The sequence below is a fragment of the Onychomys torridus genome, chromosome X (assembly GCF_903995425.1).
Source record: "Onychomys torridus chromosome X, mOncTor1.1, whole genome shotgun sequence".
NCBI classification, from domain to species: Eukaryota; Metazoa; Chordata; class Mammalia; order Rodentia; family Cricetidae; genus Onychomys; species Onychomys torridus.
The window spans coordinates 100,622,406-100,644,589 of NC_050466.1; the positions used below are offsets into that span (position 1 = coordinate 100,622,406).

General features: G+C 35.0%; 1 protein-coding gene across 1 annotated transcript in view; it reads right to left on the reverse strand.

The window, feature by feature from the left end:
• Positions 1–22,184, reverse strand: part of Chm (CHM Rab escort protein) — a 173,255-nt gene that overhangs the window by 30,414 nt on the left and 120,657 nt on the right. Inside the window, exons 9-12 of the mRNA XM_036174898.1 lie at positions 20,057–20,134; positions 10,381–10,485; positions 9,927–9,990; positions 6,239–6,335 (exon numbers count right to left, since the gene is read on the reverse strand). Of these exons, the coding sequence (XP_036030791.1) occupies positions 6,239–6,335; positions 9,927–9,990; positions 10,381–10,485; positions 20,057–20,134 (344 nt within the window). The remainder of the gene's footprint in view (positions 1–6,238; positions 6,336–9,926; positions 9,991–10,380; positions 10,486–20,056; positions 20,135–22,184) is intronic.

Consider the following 22,184-nt stretch of genomic DNA (forward strand, 5'->3'; position numbering starts at 1 on the left):
TGGTAGTCCCTTCTAAAGTACTGACAATTAATTTAACAAGATATTGAAAACATTTTATTTTGAAGGACAGGATCTCTAGTTTCCTTAGGAGACAAGTCTGCTATAGGCTTTTTTTTTTATAAAAGTTACTTTAATTTTATATATTTATATGGAATAGTACAACAATTAAATAAAATATGCATGTAATGTACAATTATCAAATCAAGATAGTTGGCACTTTTAACTCCTTCAGCATGGCTTTGCAAATGTGATTAATACATATTAATATTATATATTTATGGATACAATGGCATTTCAATACATGAAAAACAAGAGTGAATTATGGTCAATAATATATATATTCTCTCCCCAAGTACACACACACACACACACACACACACACACACACACACACACGTGAACTTTTAAAAGTCAGTATAATGAAAACACTAGAAAAATCATCACCAAGGGTAGAAAGAGAGGAAAAAGACACAATGATCAAAGTGTGAGAAGTTTTGGTTGTACAAAAACGTTAAGTTTAGTGATCAGTTTACATTAGGGTCACCAGCATTAACTGCCTGATCAACAGATTTTTCAATGTTTTTACCACAGGGGGGAAATTATTAGTGCAGTGATGGACATGTTAATCATTTGAGCTGTACTATTTGACAATGCAGATAGATCATAATATCATATTTTATTACTAACATATAATTAGTAGGTGTCATTTTTTTAATGTCGATTGCCATTTATTGAAGGAGGTAGGAGTTCTTAAATACAGGCTTACAGCACAATGGGGGAACCTTGGATGGCAGAAGTTTGATTTTTTTTTTTTTTTTTTGAGCTGAGGATCGAACTTCGTGTGGTGTCAAAATTTTTAAAAACTAAAGACTACTATGAAAGGACAAAAAGATATCTTCTTTCTGAAAGCTGTAAGTTTGTGTCAAGCATGTATTACAAGAACAAGCTAACTTGAATAATTGTTAACACCTCAGAATCTTTCAACCCTTAAATCTTTGCCTATCTTTACGATAAAAGTTATAATTATATATAAAGTACATCTTACAAACAAGTTAATTTGCTCTTAGGTAATCTCTGAAATATTTAAAATGTGTTTGCTTAACAACCTCACCTTAAATCAACAAAGTTTACATAATTTACTTTCTATAAATTTCATTTTGTTTCCTCTGAGGAATGGATACAGTCAGCCTCACTGGGATATATTTGGACTACATTTGATTTACTCAGGTATAACTACATTAGTTACAGTGCTTGCCAACATTTGTCAAGTGATTCCTTCAATAGAAAGAATGATGAGTTTCACTTAGGATTCCATCATCATAACTTGTTTTTAGGGCAAGTACAGGTGTTTGGATCCACTTACCTGGCAAACTGATTATATTATATAACATATACAATGTGATTAGCTAGAAATGTTTTCTTTCTGTTAATCTTAAATAACTGTACACAGGGAAAACAAGTCACTTCAAAATCCATTTAAAGTTAAGTGCCTGAAAACACATAAAATTTGCACATGTAGAATTATTCTTGAATATTATTTTACTTGTTAATATCTATACATCACAAGCAACTTGGATTATCATTCACAGTTCACCATAATTAGCATAATTATGGAAAATCCAGAAGAGAGAATCCAAAATGTAGGATCTTAACACATCACATAGTTCTATTTATCATTTTCTAGGCTTCTTGATGAAAGAAAGGATTAAATTATGTTTCTGAATTAAACTGTGAGATGATAATTATGCAAATTTTAAGAATATGTTCTATTGTGTCCACAATGTGCTTTATTCCAAGCTTTAGGAGAAAAGAGAAAATACTCAAAAGAGACAGAGCAGTAGTTTTGAAGAGAATAATAGTGTAACATTCTGAATGAAGTAATATGTTTATCATCAGGGAGCTTCAAATGAGAAAAATAAATAGGAGAAGGTTTGGACACACAAAATAAAAACATAGTATATTTGCCTGTCCCCCCTCCCCAACTTGAAATAAAAAAAAAAGAAAGAAAATGAAGACAATGAGAATAGACACATGGAAGCCTTCTATGATATTATCAGACAAATTCTACTTCAGAAGACAGATGAAGAACAGAACAATTTGAAACTACATGTGACATCAATGACTCTTAACTAAGGGAGCAACAGGAAAATATGCCATTAAAGACTTTTAATGTCTCAGTTACAAATTGCTCCTGAATGTCTGTGAAGAGCTCAAAGCATAAAAAATGGGAAGAAGCCAAATACTAATTAAGTTAGAAAGTAAGTAAATGATAAATATGTCAGTTTCTATCTTAGTATCTTTCTTACGTCTTGCTACATATTATATCAAACATTAAGCCTAACTATTAACTTATAAAATAATAAATACTGCATAATGAATGAAAAAAAGGACTTGATTATTATTATTTTTTTTTTGAGACAGGGTTTCTCTGTGCAGCTTTGTGCCTTTCCTGGAACTCACTCTGTAGCCCAGGCTGGCCTCAAACTCACAGAGATCCATCCACCTCTGCCTCCCAAGTGCTGGGATTAAAGGTGTGTGCCACCACTGCCCAGCTGAAAAAAAAAAAAAAAGATTTAAAAGTAATCAAGAACTTCTCTTTTTCTCTGTGATAAGGCAAAGTATCATTAATGAACTCAAACTTACCTCTCTTAAGCAAGAAACAAGAGAAAAACAGCTAGTGTATTTGTCCATATCCCTGGTATTATATTGATATAAAGTGATTAAGTTACAGTAAAGACAAGAGAACTTCAAAGTAGAAACGAGTGAGAAAGCAAGGGCTTCAGAAACCAAAAGATCTTGGCCAGTTGGCTTAAAATACTGTCATACATCATCAAAAATGTCTGTGTGACTAGTGGTTTCTTCCCTGTACACAAATTCTGGAGGCTTGTGTCGCTTGATTTCTTTCAAAATCACTTAAGATAATTTCTAAGGAAGATGTAGAAATTCCCAGGGTAGGGGATATGACTATGAGGCTAGATCAGTTGTTTAGCATATGCATTCCTAGCACCACATACACATTTACAGATAAATTAAAGACTATCAATAAATAAAACTTTAAACAGCAGGAACTTCTAGTGAAGAAACAAGACACAGTAGATTAAGAAACTGACCAATGTCTTTTCTATTTCCCCTTCGCAGTATAATTAATGTGTCCCCACTTGAGTCATCCATGTTACTTAGCTTCTCTGTGTCTGTGGACTATAGCATGGTTATTCTTTACTTTATGGCTAATATCCACCTATAAGTGAGTATATATCATGTTCGTCTTTCTAGTTCTGGGTTACCCCATTCAGAATGATCTTTTCTAGTTCCACCCATTTGCCTGCAAATTTCATCATGTTACTGTTTTTAATAGCTGAGTAACACTCCATTGCGTATATGTATCACATTTTCTTTATCTGGTCTTAGGTTGATGGACATCTAGGTTTTTTCCTAGGTTCTGGTTATTATGAATAAAGCTGCTATGAACATAGCTGAGCAACTGTTCTTGTGGTATGGTAGAACGTTCTTTGGGTAAATGTTCAGGAGTGGTACAGCTGGGTCTGGAGGTAGACAGATTTCCAATTTTCTGAGAAACCACCATATTGATTTCCAAAATGGCTGTGCAAGTTTGCATTCTCACCAGCAATGGAGGAGAGTTTCCCTTGCTCTGTATCCTCTCCAGCATGAGCTGCCACTTGTGTTTTTGATCTTAGCCATTCTGACAGGTGTTTTGATTTGCATTTCTCTGATAGCTAAGGATGTTGAACATTTCTTTAGGTGTTTCTCGGCCAGTTGGTATTCCTTTGTTGAGAATTCTGTTTAGATCTATACCGCATTTTTAAATTGAATTTTTTTTTTGATGTCTAGTTTCTTGGTGACAGAAGGTACTCTGTAAAATTCCAGAAAAGAAAAATAACCACACACCTACAACCCTGTGCCCTACAATAGAGACCTGACTGCAAGATGTACTGATGCTATAGTGGTACAAATGGTATGGGAAAGAGCAACAACTTTTTGATTGAATTTGAGGTCCACTAAATGAAATGGAAACCATACCTGGCACTGCTAAAGTGACCAAGAATCCAAGACTAAACTTGTCATGGTTCTAGGGGAAAACGTACTATTATTCACTGAAAGAATCATAACAATAACTCCTCATGGCATATCGATATACCCATAGATCAGTGTATTGTTCAACCATCATCTGAGGAGCTTCTTATTGAAGTAGATGGTTAATAACACAGACCCACAACTGGAAAATGCACAGAAAGTGAGAGACTTTGGAATATTCAATCTTAAATGGGAAGTCTTACCCTCAAGCCTAAGGGGTCTAAGTAGAAGAGGAGACGGAAGGATAGTAAATGTCAGAGGTGATGGATGACTCCTAGGAACCAGTGTCTTCCAGACACAATATGATGCACATATGAACTCACATAGACTTTGACAGCACACAGAGACCTGCATATATTCAAGCCAGACAAAAATCCCAACACTAAAAAGGGGAAGTAGACTCTAAGTCCCACCCCTAATGAAGAAGCTGTTTGCAATTAATACCTTATAGGAAAGGGGAATAAGTTTTCTCCAATGGAATGTCACTGGGTTTATCAACCACACTCATGGGCAGGCACAATGCCCAAGAGTAGATGGCCAACACAAAAATGAACTTTTTTTTCTTTTTGTATTGTTTGAGAATTCTTTTTTTCTTATTGGTAATTTGTTTGTTTGTTGATTTATCATGTTTTGTTGTTGTTGTTAAGTGGAGAGAAAGTATATGAAGTTGGATGGGTAGGGAGGTGGGGTATAAATGGGAGGAGGCTGGGGAGGAAAAAATTAAAATGTATAATGTTTTGCTACATGTAGAATCCATAATCCAGTCTATTTGTAATATATCATTAGCAGCTGCCATTTATTATATACTTTGTTGTTGATAGACATTATATTATATGCTTTATAAACATTCAGAAGCCCACAAAATGGGAGAGAATCTTTGCCAACTCTACATGTGGCAGACATTTAATATCCAGAATATAAAGAACTCAGAAACCAGAGTTAACGGGTTTGGGATCTAGACAGTGTTTTCAAAAGAAGAAAAAAAATGACTAAGAAATAGCTCAAAAATGATTATTGCCCATAGCAATTAGGGAAATACAAACCAAAACAACTTTGAGATTTTTGTCTTACTCTGAAAAGAATGGCAAAGATCAATGGAACAACAGGAAACAAATTATGAAGAAGATACAGGAAAAAGAAACACTTACTCACTGCTGGTGGGATTGCAAAGTGGTGCAACCACTGAGGAAATCAGGGCGATTCATATACACTATCAAGTACTATTCAGCTTTAAAGAAAAATGAAAGCATGAACTTTGAAGATAAATGGACAGAACTAGAAAAGATTATGTTGAGTGAGGTAACATAGAAAAGACAAACATCACACGTTCCCTTTATTGTGTATTTCTTGAAATATAACAAAGGAAAAAGTGGTCAAGTATCAGGATCATGTAAAACATTTATACATCACAGTGAGCTAGAAGAACTGAATTATGTTTTGTTACATTTGGACATGAAGTGTTTGCCAAAGTTCTGTGTACTGAACACTTGCTTCCCAGCTGCTGGGGCTATTTGCTATGTTCTAGAAACTTGAACTCACAGCTACTTAAAGGAAGTGAGACAGAGATGAGAAACCCACTTCACTCTAGGGTACTGGGTAAATGGTAAGCACTGTAAAAAATCACTATTAGGATTAATGGCAAGTTCTTTAATTTCACAGTGTTATCACTCTTGATTTTCATTTTCTGCAAATAGGCAAGAAACTATGTTAAAGTCAACAACAAATACTTTAAAGGTTGAAATTGTGGATTAGTTCTAGATCCTCTGTCATACATGAAGCTGTATGTTCAATTCCTAGTATGATAAAAAGGGGAGAAAAGTAAATTTTTAAAGAAATATACATCCATATTTATTGCTTCTGTTCATCATATTGTAAGAAGTCAAAGACAAAGTAATGAAAGGTATACACATTGGAACGAGTTGGAGTTAAATAGTCATTGTTTACAAATGACAAGATTTTCTGTAAAAGAACCTTCCCAACCTTAAATAATACATTGTACAATGTATACATGTATCAAATCAGCATATTATCTAATATGTATTTTTTGTCTTACATATCAGTAAAAATTTTATTGACTAATTAAAAGGTTTAAAAGGAGAATTTAGTGAGAGAGAGAGAGAGAAAGATAAAAGATTATTGTGCTTACATGTGCCTTTCATGCATGTCATTGTTGAAGAACATAACTCAATGACCCGAACGGCAAAACTTCCTGGTTCTTCTGCTGGCACTGTCAAAATGGAGACCTGAAAACCAGAACAAATAATAGAAATAACTGTTAGGTCTCTTTTATTTTTCTATCTTTTGAGTGTTAACTTCACAGTTCCCAAATATCCTTTGATATTTGAAAACATTTTGCTTATAAAAATTTCATTTGGAAGTAAAATGTAAAACATGCAACACACATCTCAATATCCAATTTCTTCATTATTACTCATGTTTATACAACTCCCATCAACCATGAATATTTCAAATCTTTAATACTGATTCCATTCATCATACATCACATAATATTCAAAGGAATGTAATTATATTACTGTTAAAATATAAGCACTCTGCTCCTTGAGATCAGATTATAATAATCAGGGGTCTTCTTGTCTACTACTGATATGTTATATGGCTCATCTAAGGCTTTACATGACCATCTGGTCAATGTTTCTCTGTAGAGCTGAAGTTTCCATGTCAAATCTACAATCTACGGAAACTATAACCTATTAAAGGCAATGCTAGTGAAAGAGAAAGCCCAATTTGCACTTTTCCCTGCTTGTGCTGTGCTTGCATTTTGAGTAGGAATGCAAAGAGGAAGCAACTACAACACATTTTTAAAATAGAAATTGTCACGATACCAATGACTATCCTACTTGCCCTCTATTTGGTGGCTTATGATATCTGAAAAACAGTTCTTCATGTTCCTCTTAACTCTCTTTGCTGCTATTAAGGATAGAAAATGTACTTTAGCATCAAAGAGAGAGAAACCACCAAGACATAGAACACTGTGCAATAATGAAATGACTGGGACTAACAATATGATCATAATTGAAAACGTTCCTTTAATAACTCTACCAACATGGAAGAATTTCTTTTGGTCCCTGCAATTATCATAATTTATTACTGAGATATAGTCAGTATTGTTCTACTGGAGCACCTCCCTCACCTAAACTCTCAGAAGCTGACTGTCTCAAGTATTACAGAGATTTTAAAGACAGTACAGGAGAATCTCCTCTACTCTCTAACATCACTAGGCAATATGCCTGGACTGTCCACCTGTTTCTTTCCCTACTCTCTAATCTTCTTAGTTCTACTTGCAATTCAAAATGGAGATCTACAGAGAGGTGGGAAAGAGAGGAAGGCAGAAAGGGATTGAAGGAAATAAATGACTGTAACTTTGTCAGCTTTGTGGAGGATGGACCTCAAGATGACAGATGGGAAGCAGGGTGACAAGTTAGAAGGTAGAGAACATGGAAACAGTAAAGTTAACCACAAGAAAGGGAAGAACTGAGACAACTTTCATCAAGTATAAGGATAGGACCCAAAGACTGAGAAGATGTCAGAAAGAAGCAAGTTTGTGTGCCTAGAAAAATAACAGTTCTGTTCTCAGAGGCAGTAAGCAGTAGAAGAAAAGCATTGTGAGGACAGTAGATGGTGACTTCAGCTTTAAGTGCCTATCTCTTGACAGTCACCCAAGAGAACTTTGGCATGTGGGCCTGGAGCCCCTGGGCCTCTAAGAGCTGACTGACCTCCAGCATTTATGTGGAATTGAGACTATGGATTCAAATACAGGAAATCATTTGAGTGTGCAGAGAGACAGATAATATAGTTGGATGAAGGGAGTATTTTGATATTTAAAAATAGGAGAAAAAGAAAAAGACTGTCAAAAAGGCAGAGAGGGCATAGTCAATGTTCTGAGAAGGAACAGAGCATGAAAGCCAAAGATGTTCAAGAGAAAGAGAGAAAAAAAAATGTCAAAAGCCATCAGGAAAGTCCTAGCAGAAAATAATAAAAAATAACTCCTGACACTGCATATCAAGTTTTTTTTAATGCATTTAGTAACACAAATTGTGGTAGACGTGTATGAACAAAAGCAAGATTGTGGTTTAGAAATGCCTGGGAGTTCAGGAGCTGGAAGCAGCAAATATAGTGTATAGAACATCCTATTAAAAAGAAAGAAAGGAGAGGCTGAGTACTTGGTCGAGATGGAGGCAGAGTCAAGAGATTGGGTTGTTTTGGTTTTAATTGTAAACTTTCAGTCAATGTGTCTGTATGTGTGCATGCATGAGTGAGTTTTATGTAAGCATTCATGCATATATCAAAAGCACCTGTGAAGGAGGTTGCCAACAGACAAGGAAGACACAGACTCCTCAAGACACAGGTCCCTCAATCACTTTTGGGATGGTGCACGTATACTGTGGGTGGTAGAATAGAGATTCAAGTTCTTTTGTGCATGGTAGGTATCTTATTTTACACAGAGAAACAAGCAGATGAGAAGCAATCAAAAGCCAGTGGAAGAATTTGTACGTGAACAGAATCCAGCTGAATGAGGCTGACACCATGATTTTGTGGGAGGGCCAACCTGCTTGACTGTATAGCTTTCTCAAGTGGCCCTCAGTGATATGGATACAATTAATAGCCAGACACATTAAAGAGTTTTTCCTCTGTGTTTCCAGTAGAGCCCTAGCAGCATGGGAACTAAAGGTGTTAGAAAGAGTATCCACTACTGGATCTAAGGCAAACGAAAGGAAGAGGGTAGAAGAGAGATGATAAAAACGGAAAGAAATCAAGGGGCAATTCTATGAACAGACAGATGGGAAAAATGATTAAAAGAGATGGGAAGACTGGAGCAGATTCATAATCCTCTGTGTCTATAATCTTCAGATTTGACTGGACCATTGACACTGCTCAAAAAAACGTACACAGAACAGGCCACTCCATAAAATGATTATTATACGTCTTTCAGGTTTGATTTGTTTGTAAGCCTCATGCTTGGAAGAGAACTTCACCTTGTAATTTAAAGAATGGAATTCATCAACTCCTAAACTTATAAAAAAATAGTTCATTTTCACCCTCTTACTTTAATACATCAGACAATGAATGCTTGGGCTGGTTTTTCTCTGACTTTTGGTTGGACTTCAACTCATCAATTACTTTCTTTCTTGTCTGAGTATCTCAACTCCTCTACTGACTCCATTCAAACAGCTAAAATACATAACAACTTTTTAAAAGAAAGCCCTCCTCACTTCCACATCCTTCTTCAGGGACCAATTCCTCTTTCTTATAAAGAATTGCCTTTACTTGTTCTTTTCTTGGTTCTGTCTCCCTGCCCCCCTCAGATGCACTCACAAAGCCCACGGTTTAATGGGAAATCTAGACCCATCAACCAACAATGGCAGCCCAATGTGAAGAGGGCAACATTAACTGCTACATAATGTCTTTAAGCTATCCTGCACTACTCCTTGTTGCACCCAACTGCACTTCTTCGTTGTCTGTTTTTGTGCCCCTAGGCTATGTGGTACTTGAAGGCAGACATGCTATCATAGTTAACAATCTCTCCTAGGAGGTCAGAATTCTCTGGCTGCTGAGGAAAAGGCACTTGTTTGCCAACTATTAAATGAATGCTCAGTTTTAGAGATTTAATACACAGCATAGGGGCTATGGTTACTAAGACTATATTAAAAACTTAAAACCTGCTAAGAGTGGACTTTCACTATTCTTGCCATAAAAAATGCTCTGTAAAGATAGACATGTTCATTAGTTTAACTGTAGTATTAAGATCATCATGTGCATATATTTATTTTTTAACAAACATATCTTTTATTCTAAAAAATAGAGGACTGGATCACCTGTTGATCTGAATCCGTTTTTAGTACAGATCCATCTGTAATCAGGACTGCCCTGGATATCTGCCTGCAATGCACAAAAGAGGAAAGCAGTGATTCAGATTCTATGGTTAAGTTTCAATTATTGTTATGTAACCAGCAGAAGGCATGTTTCAAAGATTTAAGTAAGGATAAAAGTGTCAAAACCAAGTCAAGTTCTGCTTTAATCTTTTCTTGGCTCAAGAAAGAAGGATACACGACCTACAGACAAACTCCAGCTGATGCAAAGGAGAAGAAATTCTGCTAGGCTCTCTTCAAAACAGAACCAAGTAGGGAAGAACAGGAAGAAATTGAGTTATACCTTCGTTTTGGTATACCTCTGCATGCTCCTTGAAAAGCAGAATGATGAGAAGGGACAATATAACTACATGGCCAGAAGTGTTCCCTTCCTTTGCGTAATGGGTGGAGGGTACCTTACCTGTACTGTACACGGGAACATGTGTTCTCAGAAAGGTAACTGTCTTCAATAACGAAATGTTTAGATATTATTCTTTGACCAAACTGATCTATCATTGCTTTACATCTATAAAGAAGATAAGCATAGAAGAAAAGATCATATTAATGATTAAGTAATTGAGAAAATGAAATAATGAACTGCTGATTTTGAACTTGAAACCTTGTGAAACTTAAAATTGCCAAGTACTATGAATTTTCTAACAATGAACTAGAGATATATTCTAGTTGTTATTCTGACATCTTTTAAACTATAAATGCATGTAAACTGTTACTTAAATATTTATTTTGATTGTCATTAGTCTGTAAGTATAGGGCCAGCAAAGCATTATTGCACAATTCCAAGCTTTCCTCACATTTAGAAACTAGAAGCCATTCTTTTGTTTAGAAAAAATTCAGCTTTTTTCCACCTTTAACAGTTCTAAGAGGAAAAGGAAAGCTGATTAAATATCTTCTTGTATCATTCCCAGCTGTAAAGGCCACTAAAGGCTTTTTATTTTCTGTTAAGTGTTGCTTTCTCTTTTGTTCAAGAACAGCTATCTGGTCACACATTTGATAATGTTTAAAACAGAAAAAAAAAGGATAGAGCCTCTTTTAATATCTGTTTCCACTTTACTTCAAAGGATAATCATGGAAAGATTTCTTTCAAGTGCTGTTTCCAAATAAGGAAAACACTTATGCATGGACATTATCAGGTCTCTGTCATCTGATATGTGTTGGGACAATGAATCATATAGAACCCTCCATTGACCTTCTTTCAATGTGTCTAGATAAAAGGATGAAAATTAGAATCCATCTCCTTGCAGTGCCACAAGTTATAAATGTACTTTATAGGGCTCATTATCCAAACTAATGGACTAAGAGCGACATCCTTGAAACGGACTTACCAGCACTGACAAAGCCACTATACAATATTTCAAGAACTATATGCAAATGACTGTATGTTTGCTATATCTTTTTATTATGGAAATATCAATTTGCTTTTGTCACAGCTTCTTTTGGTACAGGAATTATTTTATTAGAAATACACTTATATGCTGGTCTTCACAAAAATGCAAGCAAATGATTTACACACTCATATCATATTTAAAATATTCTGCTACAAATTAAAGTATCCTCAATTGGTCTAAACAAGCCAAGTAAGGGATCAATTAAAAGCATATATGAACTAAAAATAAAATTACCAGCATCTAAAACCAATAGAGAAAGTAAATGAATTTGTATTTTGCTGATATTATTGAATAAATGGCACACCACTGCTGGCAGGTTAGACTATTATGTCTCACAATGTTATATAATACTTAGAAACAAGTAAGCATATTTTAATATAAATCTGTTGTATTAATATTTAAATGACTTCCCCATCTTACCTACACTTCAACTCTCCTTCGTTTTCTTAAACTAAGCAATTGCCTTACCTATAACATATTTCACTAAATTAGCACAAAGGACTTACGCCAAATATTGGTCAAGATAATTTTTAAAAAGTAGAAAGATAAGTTTGTTTTTTAACCTCCTACTTTGAAGCATTCATAAACAGTTTAAAAATCAAATTACTTGAAGGAATGGAGAAGAGACATTTGCTGAACTGTTATGACATAGTGATTATATTTGTCTTGTAACCATTGGCAAACATTTCATACTTTTAACTAAGAAGCGAGAGAAATTGAAGAAAATAATGCAGACAGGCAAAGGGAGTATAAAGTACTATGTATGTTGAAAGGACTGAGGGTATACAGATTTGTCTTTTGTTGAAACTCAACTAATGAATACTTAAGGATGGGGCACATGATAATTATATCTAAAAGAATGATGGAAAACACTGAACTGTAGTTCATGATGTCCATATTCAAGTGCTTAGGGTGAATTTTACTGATATCTGCAATTTACTGTGGAATACATAAAAGATGAATCAATAGAAGGCTCAAGATTTGAGTAACTGAGAAGATGTGTGAATAAGCAAGTATACTGCAATGTTCACTGCAGAAATTGAGCAGAAGACATAAGGTGTTCACCTTAAACTCAGTGTTGGCAAAGGATTTTAAACTGAGAAAAAAAGTACTTTTCATATAAATCTTCAACCTCAGTGCCTTTGCAAAAGGTTACTATTATCAAACAAACAAATGAGCAACCCAGAAATAAACCTAGCCCTCAAGATTACAGAGTCTTTTTTCTCCTTTGTTGGTTTCCAAAGACAATAGGGATCTGTTGGTGACTGGCAGACACGGTTGTCAGGTGTTATTACAGTGTTAGAAAGAACTAATGCAGACAACCCAGAGAGGAAATAACGAGATGTGGATACACGCAAGCTCAACTATGCAGGGATAAGATGCTAATAAATGTGCCTGTTTATGCAATAGCTTCAGATGAAACAGTGATTTCCAAAGGAGGAGGAGGAGGAAGAGGAGGAGGAGAAGGAAACAAATCAGAATCACACCTGGGGGACTTTTTCAAATAATAAGTACCCCTGGAGATTCTGATAAGCTTCCAAGTCCCAAGAAAGAATCAAAGCGAAGCCTCTGCTACTGCTGCATCTTTAGGTTACACTATAGTGAGAAAAGTAAAGAAGAGCTCCAGATAGAGAAAAATTACTCATATCTATACAGAGTGAGGCGACTATTACATATGCCCAGTCTTGGTCTGGTAGACAGTAACACCATGACTCACCTGTTAGTCTCATTCTTACCCTAAAGTACTGAGGCAGTAGCCCTAAGCAAAGCTTTGCAAACCAAGACATATTAAGCAAGTGGTAAGATTTGTTTTCCCTCAGATAGTTGACTTATTGCCAGATATTCAGCCTAATTGGGAGAACAATGAAGAACGAATATTGATTTGGGACCTACTCTTAATCTTTGTGTTATAAAGATTAATATAAAAATTAGATGACATTCGCTTAATGGAAAACAACAAAATGAAACAGTGCTGCCAGACACATTAAAATACCCTCCTGCCTACTCCTCCCACATAAACCTGAGGAAGCCATTAATGATTAACAGCATTTCAGACTTAGCAGAGGGCCTTGCTGAGCCTCATAAATAGTAAATTGAGAAGGAACATGATAGGAGCTCCTAGTTACAGGGACACTATGACCAAGCTGATCATAAGAATCACTGAAGCTAGACAGAACATTTCTTGAGCAAGGCTTTCTAAATCAACAAACCACAACACTTACTCAGTTCTTAGTTCATTGATACAACAGCATAAATAGCAAAATGACAATGAAGGAGGAAAAAAAAACAAAGCAAGTTAAAATCAAAACATCTGGAACTAAGTCAAGAAGAGAACATAAGAGTATTAATGGGTATGCAATCCCGTTGATCTTCAGAATTAAAACCCCAGGCAATAACACAGTATGGAAGTGAGAAATGAAATAATAAAAAAGGAAAATACTAGTTAAGGAAATGTTAAGATTCCTAATCACTGAAGGAAACAAATCAGGTCTTCCTATTGGACACAGCTTGTGAGTCCTCTCAAAGGCATTAGTTCCAATTTTACATCTTTCAAAACACTGTTCCAAAATGTTTCACAATGGTATTTCTGAGGTAGATATCTACTACAGTCATTTCAACTCATTAACAGGATTGGGTTTTTAGTTGTTGCTCTGACCTTTTCATATGATGTATATCTATCTATCTTCCTAATTTGTACTAATTTATTTTCTTGATAGTCTACTTATTCTTTTAGGAATATTTAATTGGAAAATAAAAACTATATATATTTAAGGAATATAATGTGATAATCTGACATGTATACACCGTATAATGAATAAAAGAATCAAATTAACACATCCAATTACCATCCACAATTACCATTGGGGAGTGAATATGTTTAAAATCCGCTCTTATCAAATTTCAAGTACACAATGAAGTTATCATTACCCACTTCCTTTTTATATCTAGCTTGTTGAGCTCCAAATTGACTTTAACATAGTTCCACATCTACTTTCTTCCCCTGTAATCTCTCTATCAAGTAAGACTATGACCTGCAGTTATAACTTTCCCACCCAAATCTCTCTTCATATCTAATCTACTACTACATTAGATTCCACCTTAAAAATATTTCTTGTAATTAGCCTCTTCTCTCCCACACCACTGACATTACTTTAGGCTCTGGTAGCACTTAATAAGGCAGTGGACTGCTACAAAGCTGATACCTTATTTATTCAACATAAAAATACAGCAATTAGCTGTGCCAAGTACTGTTCCAATAGGTGATAATGAAGATACAGACACAGGCAATTTTAAAATAGTAGTACTGCTCAGCAATAAAGGTAAGGAAAGAAGCCAGGCAGTGGTGATGCATGCCTTTAATCCTAGCATTTGGAAAGCATTGGCAGGCATATCTCTGTGAGTTTGAGGCCAGCATGGTCTACAAAGTGAGTTCCAGGACAGCCAGGGCTACCCACCCTGTCTCAGAAAAAAAAAAAAAAAAAAACAAGACAAAACAAAAAGGCGAGAGAGAAAAGACCTTTACAGAGTACTAAGAGAGGTATTTAGCTCAGCTATGAATGGATGGGCAGAGTATCAGGGAATGTAGTTCTGGGGAAGTGATTCACAATGTTTGTCCAAGAGCAAACAGAGTTAAGCAAACAAGTCTGAGAATGTCTCAGGTACAGAAACTCACAATCACTTCAATGTTAGCTGTTCAGAAAGTAGGAAACAAAGAGGGACAAAGAAATGAGAGGCAGACATCAGCCAGATGTCTCCTATAAGGCTTTAGAGTTTATTTGGAGATGATAAAAAGTCATGGAGGCTCTTTACATTTCTTCTTCATAGAGAAGAGAGCTGTATCTGTGGACCAAATAACTCTTAAGATACCTGGCTACATTAAGTGTTTTATAATGTCTTCCTGTAGACTTTAAACTATATGAAAACAAAAATCTTGATTTTGTCTTGTTCTCTTCCCTATTCCCAGTGCCCAGTACATAGAAAACAACTAATACTTTCATGAATGGGGAATGGACAGATGATGGAAGTATTCTGCGTGAGTGATTATTAAAAGCAAACAATTGTGATTCTAGAGGTAGAGTATCTTTTTACTACATTCCTTCTTCTAAATCACTGCCAAGATTACTTACCCTATTGAAAAATACAGCTAATAAGTCACACTTTTTGGCAAAGAGTAGAACACAACAGACCTTCTTCCTTTAGGGCATGCCAAGGTTTCCAATTACATATACTATTAATGTGTATTGAACTACTTGTATGTGTAATCATGGATTTATGAGGTTTATCTGCTTTGCTAACATTACAAGAACCCTACAAGGTATGGTTTGTCAGCCACTCCACAGTTTTATAATAACACTAGGGCATAGAGGAGTTCAACATCCTACTTAATTTCACACAGGTTGGAAATGGCAATGTCAAAATTCAAAACAGTTTATGTGTCATTGAAGGCTGCACTGTTCCCTTAAATACCAATACACAGACACAGGGTCTATATTTTATTTCATTTTTTAAAAATCACATCACAACATAGCAACTAGCATAAGAGTCGGTAAATGGCAAGCTTCTAGAATATAATTCTTACCATTTTACAAAAGGGATACCGTACAATCAGAACTTCAGTAATGGCACAAGTAATGGAATCTTATGTTCAGCCTAACAAACTACTATTAACATCCAAATACCCAGGGAAGGTAAGCAGAAAAAAACAATATTTCTAAAATAACCTAAGAAATCTAGTAAGCAAAATAGGTAAAGTACACATAAAAGATGAACACAAGGACTATTTTATACAGGCCACTAGTCCAAAGTCATAGCTACCATACCCAAATGTTAAATACTGTACTGCTAAACAGCCAAATTTAATTTATCTGAATTTTATCTAGTCAGCACAACTACAAAGGAAAAGAAAGCTGCTCAAGAAGAGCTTTCAGTGTTTCAAAAAAAAAAAGAAAAGAAAATCAAAGAGTAGAGTGTTAGAATTTTGGAGAAAATGATTAGGAGATATCTTAATAAGCAGTGCTATTGGGTAACATAGTATGAAGAGTCTAGGCAAAGCAAATTAAGCAAAAATGAAAAAAACCAAGTTCTATGCAAACATAGGGAGGAAGTTGGTTACATACTCCATATAGTATAATATCATGTGCCTCCTCTCGCAAAGTTTATTTCATATTTTAATATGTAAACAGGACATCAACCTCAACGCTGTGGTCATTTGTTTCCGTCAACTTTCTTAAATAGAAGGTCAAAAGCAAAACACATACACAAAGCTAAAGTCCTTCTAAGCCTCGTTCATTAACTTATTAGAGGGTTACTGAGGATAATGAGTGATGCAGACACGCCTTGTTTATGAAGATATTATAGTGATATCTTGTATTTCCTACAGAGAATTTATCAAATAACTGGACAAGGGGACGAGCATAGAGATCTGACTTAGTGTTTGAGATTTAAGGACTCTGACCTAAAGCACGGGCAAGTTGTAATTACACTAAATGGGAGAAGGAATGTCAAATGTTCCATCTAGTAAGAGAGGCAAACTAAAAGAATACAAATCTTTGCAGGTTACTTGCTTAAGATCCCAATTACAATAAACAATTTTCTAAGTCACCACAGAGTCCTTAAAAAGAAACAAATATTGGATGTACTCAACTTTAAGATGAGGATTTTAAACAAAATCGTCTTGTACTTCTAGGTCCTCACAATAGACCTCCTACTACTGGCATTTCTCTAAAATAGTAGATCTCAAATGACAACAGTGTTTGGGAAAAGTTGGCCTGAAACAAATTTGAATTAAAATTAGCTTTGGATATTTACATAAACTTGGCCATTGTTATCAGAGGTATACACTTTTGATTATAAAATACTACACGCCTTTATTTTGATTTTTACATGTTTCTTAAGGAAGAACTTTAAAGATCATTTAAATGACTCATCTAGTGAGGTGACAGGAAATAACAGGAATCACATCACTCCAAGCCAAGATCGAAAACTATACTATTATAGTTAAATTGTTAAAGCTTGTAAAGAATAAATGTTTCAGTAAGAAAACTGCATGCTATATCTAAAAAGGTTGTATTAAAAAAAACCCAAAAAACAAAAAACAAGATAGAGCTGGGCAGTGATGGCACATGTCGTTAATCGCAGCATTTGGGAGGCAGGTGGATCTCTGTGAGTAAGAGGCCAGCCTGATCCATACATTGAGTTCCAGGATAGCCAGGGCTACAAAAGGAAACCATGTCTCAGAAAACCAAAACCCAAACCAACCAACCAACAAAAAACCCCAACAGATATGAGAATGTTCATTATTAAACTGTGGTTTAAGAAAAAAAAAACATAGCACAAAATAGACACTGTGCTATTTGTTTATAAAAATAGACATAAATAGTTCAATTTGTTTATAATTTCTCATTACTCAATAATATGACTACTGGCTCACGCTTAGGCACATATGAAGTATTTTAAGTTCACTTATTACTAAATGTTAAGGAAGAGCCAACTAAGTACTTTCCAATATCAATGAAAGTAACCAAAGCATCATGTCAAATCTAGAAGAAGATTCAATGGTTATTACTGAGTTCTTCTAAACTATCTTACAGATGAAGGAATTGGCCCAAAATAGGACTTGCTGTTGTTGTCATTCACATCATTAATATGAATCAAAAGCCACTCTCATTGCAAAATCAACAGACCTTTGCATATCTTAGGTGTTGTTAATAAATACGGTGCTTCAGGATGACACGATGATACAAAATATTTTAAACTAGAAGGCAAGCTGCTTACTACCTTAAGTTCATACTGTCAGTATATCTGACAAGTTCATCTAGACAAAACTTTATAATAAATTAAGATTTAGGGTACCCAAACTCATAACAGAACAAAGTATTCTTGCCTAAATCTTTAATTTTAGCTTACAGAGATGACCACTGTATCTCAGTGTCATCGAAGAACAATTTATATTAGATTCTCTGAGGTATTGCTTATAACTGTAGCTTCCTATCCAAAAGTGTTGACAAACACCTGTAATCTTGGGGTACACAGTGAGAACCTGTCTCAAAACAGGAAACCAACCCAATCGAAATTTAATGCTGGCAGTATCTAAAAGAATATTCAATTCAATTTTCTTGGTCACTTTAATGTTTTAAAATTACCAGTTGGAGGTTCTTACGGTTTCTAAGACCTTTAGTCTTCATTTATCTGTTCCAAGTAGAATCTGTATAAGTTCATAAAAGTAGATCCTTTGTTTAGAATCCATTTTAAGAAAGAGAGAGAGAGAGAGAAAGAAACAAACAAACCACCAACAAGAAATATGAGTCATGCAAATTCTTCATGTAACTGAAACCAATATGTGGTACTGGAATGGTGCCCAAAGAGTATAAAAATGGCCTAAGCAAATAAACACCAAACAAGCAATTCATTAACTGCTTTCTGCCATAAGAAAGATTCTTGTTTCAAAATGACTGTAAAAGGAAAAACAAGCTGGGAGGCATAAAACAACCACTCCTTTATGAACTTATAGTTTTTCATGAGCCAAACTCTGAATAACATAAGCCTTTAGGGATAGTCCATTGTATATTATCATTTCTTTCCTTTATATAGTATGATTCTGTTCAGTTGCTAAAGAAACTTTATAAGAATCTTAAATCACATGTTAATTTTTACACCACAGAACTGTAAATTTACTGTCTTACTTATTTCTAGCACTAAATCTTAGCTAATTTAACTACTTATAACACTGTAAAACTCACCTATGAGAAATTAATGGCCAATTTATTCCATTTAAACTATACACAATTAGTGTATAAAGAAACAAGCTGCTTAAGATTCTAGTTACAAATATTATGGCACTTGATAATTTCAACAACACTATTTTTTTATTACACTCCTAAAATGGTCACCTATGAAATACAGTCAATAGGTACTTGAGAACATCTAAGAAAGAAGAGACCCAGCAATTTCAATAGCTCTTAAAACTTCATTTGGTTGAGCTATTTCAGTTTCAGCATAAAACTTAGAAATTGTACAATGGGATTTTACTGAATTTAATTTAGACAAGAGTATGTATTAATAAATAATAATAAACCCTAGAAGAAATAATTAAAATACAAAATAGAGGTAAATAGATGGTGCTCAGCTATTGTAAGAAAGCAGATAAATTCATACTTTAATCCTCTATGAGCTTGTAGGCCTCATTCTGTTGTAAAAGAATTTATCCTCAGATAACAGGGCAGCATAGTTTATGACAACAATCTACCTAAAAACTCATTAAAGTCTTTTCTCTTGAAGTGACATGCATTATCAGCAGAGATTAATCTGATGAGTCTTTAGGTGAGCTCCATTTTTAAAAATGCAATAACAGAGGGCTTTGTTGTCATCTGATGAAAATCAATTAGAGGAGGTAAGGCCACAAGGAAAACTAACATCACTCATCACCTACCCCCGGCAGCTGAAATGATTTGTCTTCCAAGCTTGAATGATCAGGAGCTACAGTCATATTGCAGGGAAATTAATTTAGTTTCTATATTCTGAACTCACTTTCCCTGTTCTGGAAGACCTAAACACAAATTACTTTTAATCAAGGTTGATATGTTATTAATACCAAGGAGGATCATTCAAGAAGCACTTTTTAAAAAGCAACTTCTATGTTTTTCACTCATGTCTGGTGAATAAATATAGGAAGGTTACTTATAGCATCCTTACTTTCTGGATTCTTTGTCCACTACAAGGCATTGTACAGAATGGCGAAGACAATAGACTCCACCAAACACAGCACACATTCTAGAAAGAGAATAGAAAAATGAGAATTAGGATAATTGAGTTGAAAATAAAGGTAACAATATTTAGTTATCTTATACATAGTAACTGGTATTACAAAAAAGAAGTCTGATGATAATATGATTTTCACTATTCATTATAAAATTTCTCAGATGTAATATTAACAAAGGGATCATGATTAATAATATAATACTGATAGCTAAAATTGTGACCAGGCCAAAAGTGTCCTAAGCAAGAGTTAAATGTCCTCCTAAAATCAGTTCTTGCATTTCTAAGGTGCATAAACCACAAATATCCTCTAGAGGTGATGCAAGAGTTACTCAACCACAACAACAACAACAACAACACAACAGGGAAGGGTGAAGAGGGATGGAGCAAGGAGACTTCAGGAGGCATTTGAGGAGCTCACTTAGCATAGAGGTAAGCAAAATCTCCAGAAGCCAAGACTAACTAGGAACTGCAAACTTCGAGCATGGCGGGAGTTGATGCAGCCAAAGCTGTAAGGAGTTTGCTTGCATCATTCAGTTATGTACTAGCGATTTAACATCTGGATACAGAGACTAAGCCTTAAGATCTGAACACAAAAGGAAATCATCTTTCATGCCATCTGATTATCTAAGAGACTCCACTTCAGTAAACTGGTGGAGGAAAGAAACACACTCATTACTAGAGGTGCGGGTGTTGGGGGTTAGAATGCTGATTTGCCTTTAAGCTCTGGGCGGTCAAAGCTTATACTTCTGTACTCACAACCAAGGTTACATCTCCACCAACATCAAAAAATTGAAATTACACCATTAAATGATCCAAAACACCCATTACCAAGGAAATGTGAAGAAAAGTGGCTCTGGGTAAATGATAATCTTGGACTTCAACTAGGGCTGTGAGAGACTTCCACAGGTTAGTCTCATAATGATGATTTTAAAACCTAAAATTACACAGTACAGAAAGAAACGTCTCAAGCCCCAGGTGAGACTTGGCAGACACAATTTAACAGCATAGTTAAGCACATCCCTATTCAGATAGAATTATTAAGTAGAGGTTATAGGTATGCTTAAAATGGATTAATAAAAAATGTGAAAAAGAACAATGTGGAATATCAGAAAGATGACTATGGTAGGCTGAATATTCACCCCAGCAGATGTCCACACCCTAATCACAGAGATATATAGACGTGTTACACTGCCGTGAAGTGTACAAGTACATGACATTAAGGTTCCTACCGTCAGATAATTCTGGTGAGCACAACACAATTACAGGGGTCTACAAAGGGAGAAGCAGGAAGGTTAAAGTCAGATACAAAGATGTGCAGAGGAGCACAGAGGTCAGAGTGATGCTGTTTGTATGAGGGAGCCACTTGCTAAAGAATGCAGGTGGCTTTTTTCAACTAGAAAAGGAAAGGAACAGAGCCTTCCTTCGTGCCCTAAGAAGGAATGCAGTCCTTCTGGTCTCTTTCAGACTGCTGACCTCCAGGAATGTAAGAAAATAAATTTGTGTTGTTTTATCCTACTGAGTCGTTAGAGCAGAAATAGGAAATTAACAGAAAGATATATGTATACATAGAAATGTTTATGAAATAAGTAGCAATATGAATCTGGGTAAAGAATAGGCTATGACAAAAAAAATTGGGGGACAACAGGTTATATTTATCAGAAGAATCATCTCTGATTCGTACTGTGTTCAAAATCAATTTCAGGAAGAGAACAGGTGTAAGTAGGAAAAGCAAAACGAAAAGAGAACATAGGAAGATATGAAGTCAGGAAAGATATTTTTCAACAAAACATAAAACTCATCATAAAATTGAGAAAATAGAGTAACTTTAAATATTTAAACATGTAGACAAGAAAGTTTAAAAAAGGGTAAGCCGCAGATACGAAACGAGATGTACAGATACATTAGTAGTTATTAAATACTTCAGTTTGAATAACAATTTGTTACAGTAATCTCAAAATGCATACATTCCAGAGCAGAAACACCTATTGCTATGTAGATATTTTAGGTAATCCCTACTACATGTATGGAAGAAGATATATATGTAACTTTTTCTTTCTTCCTG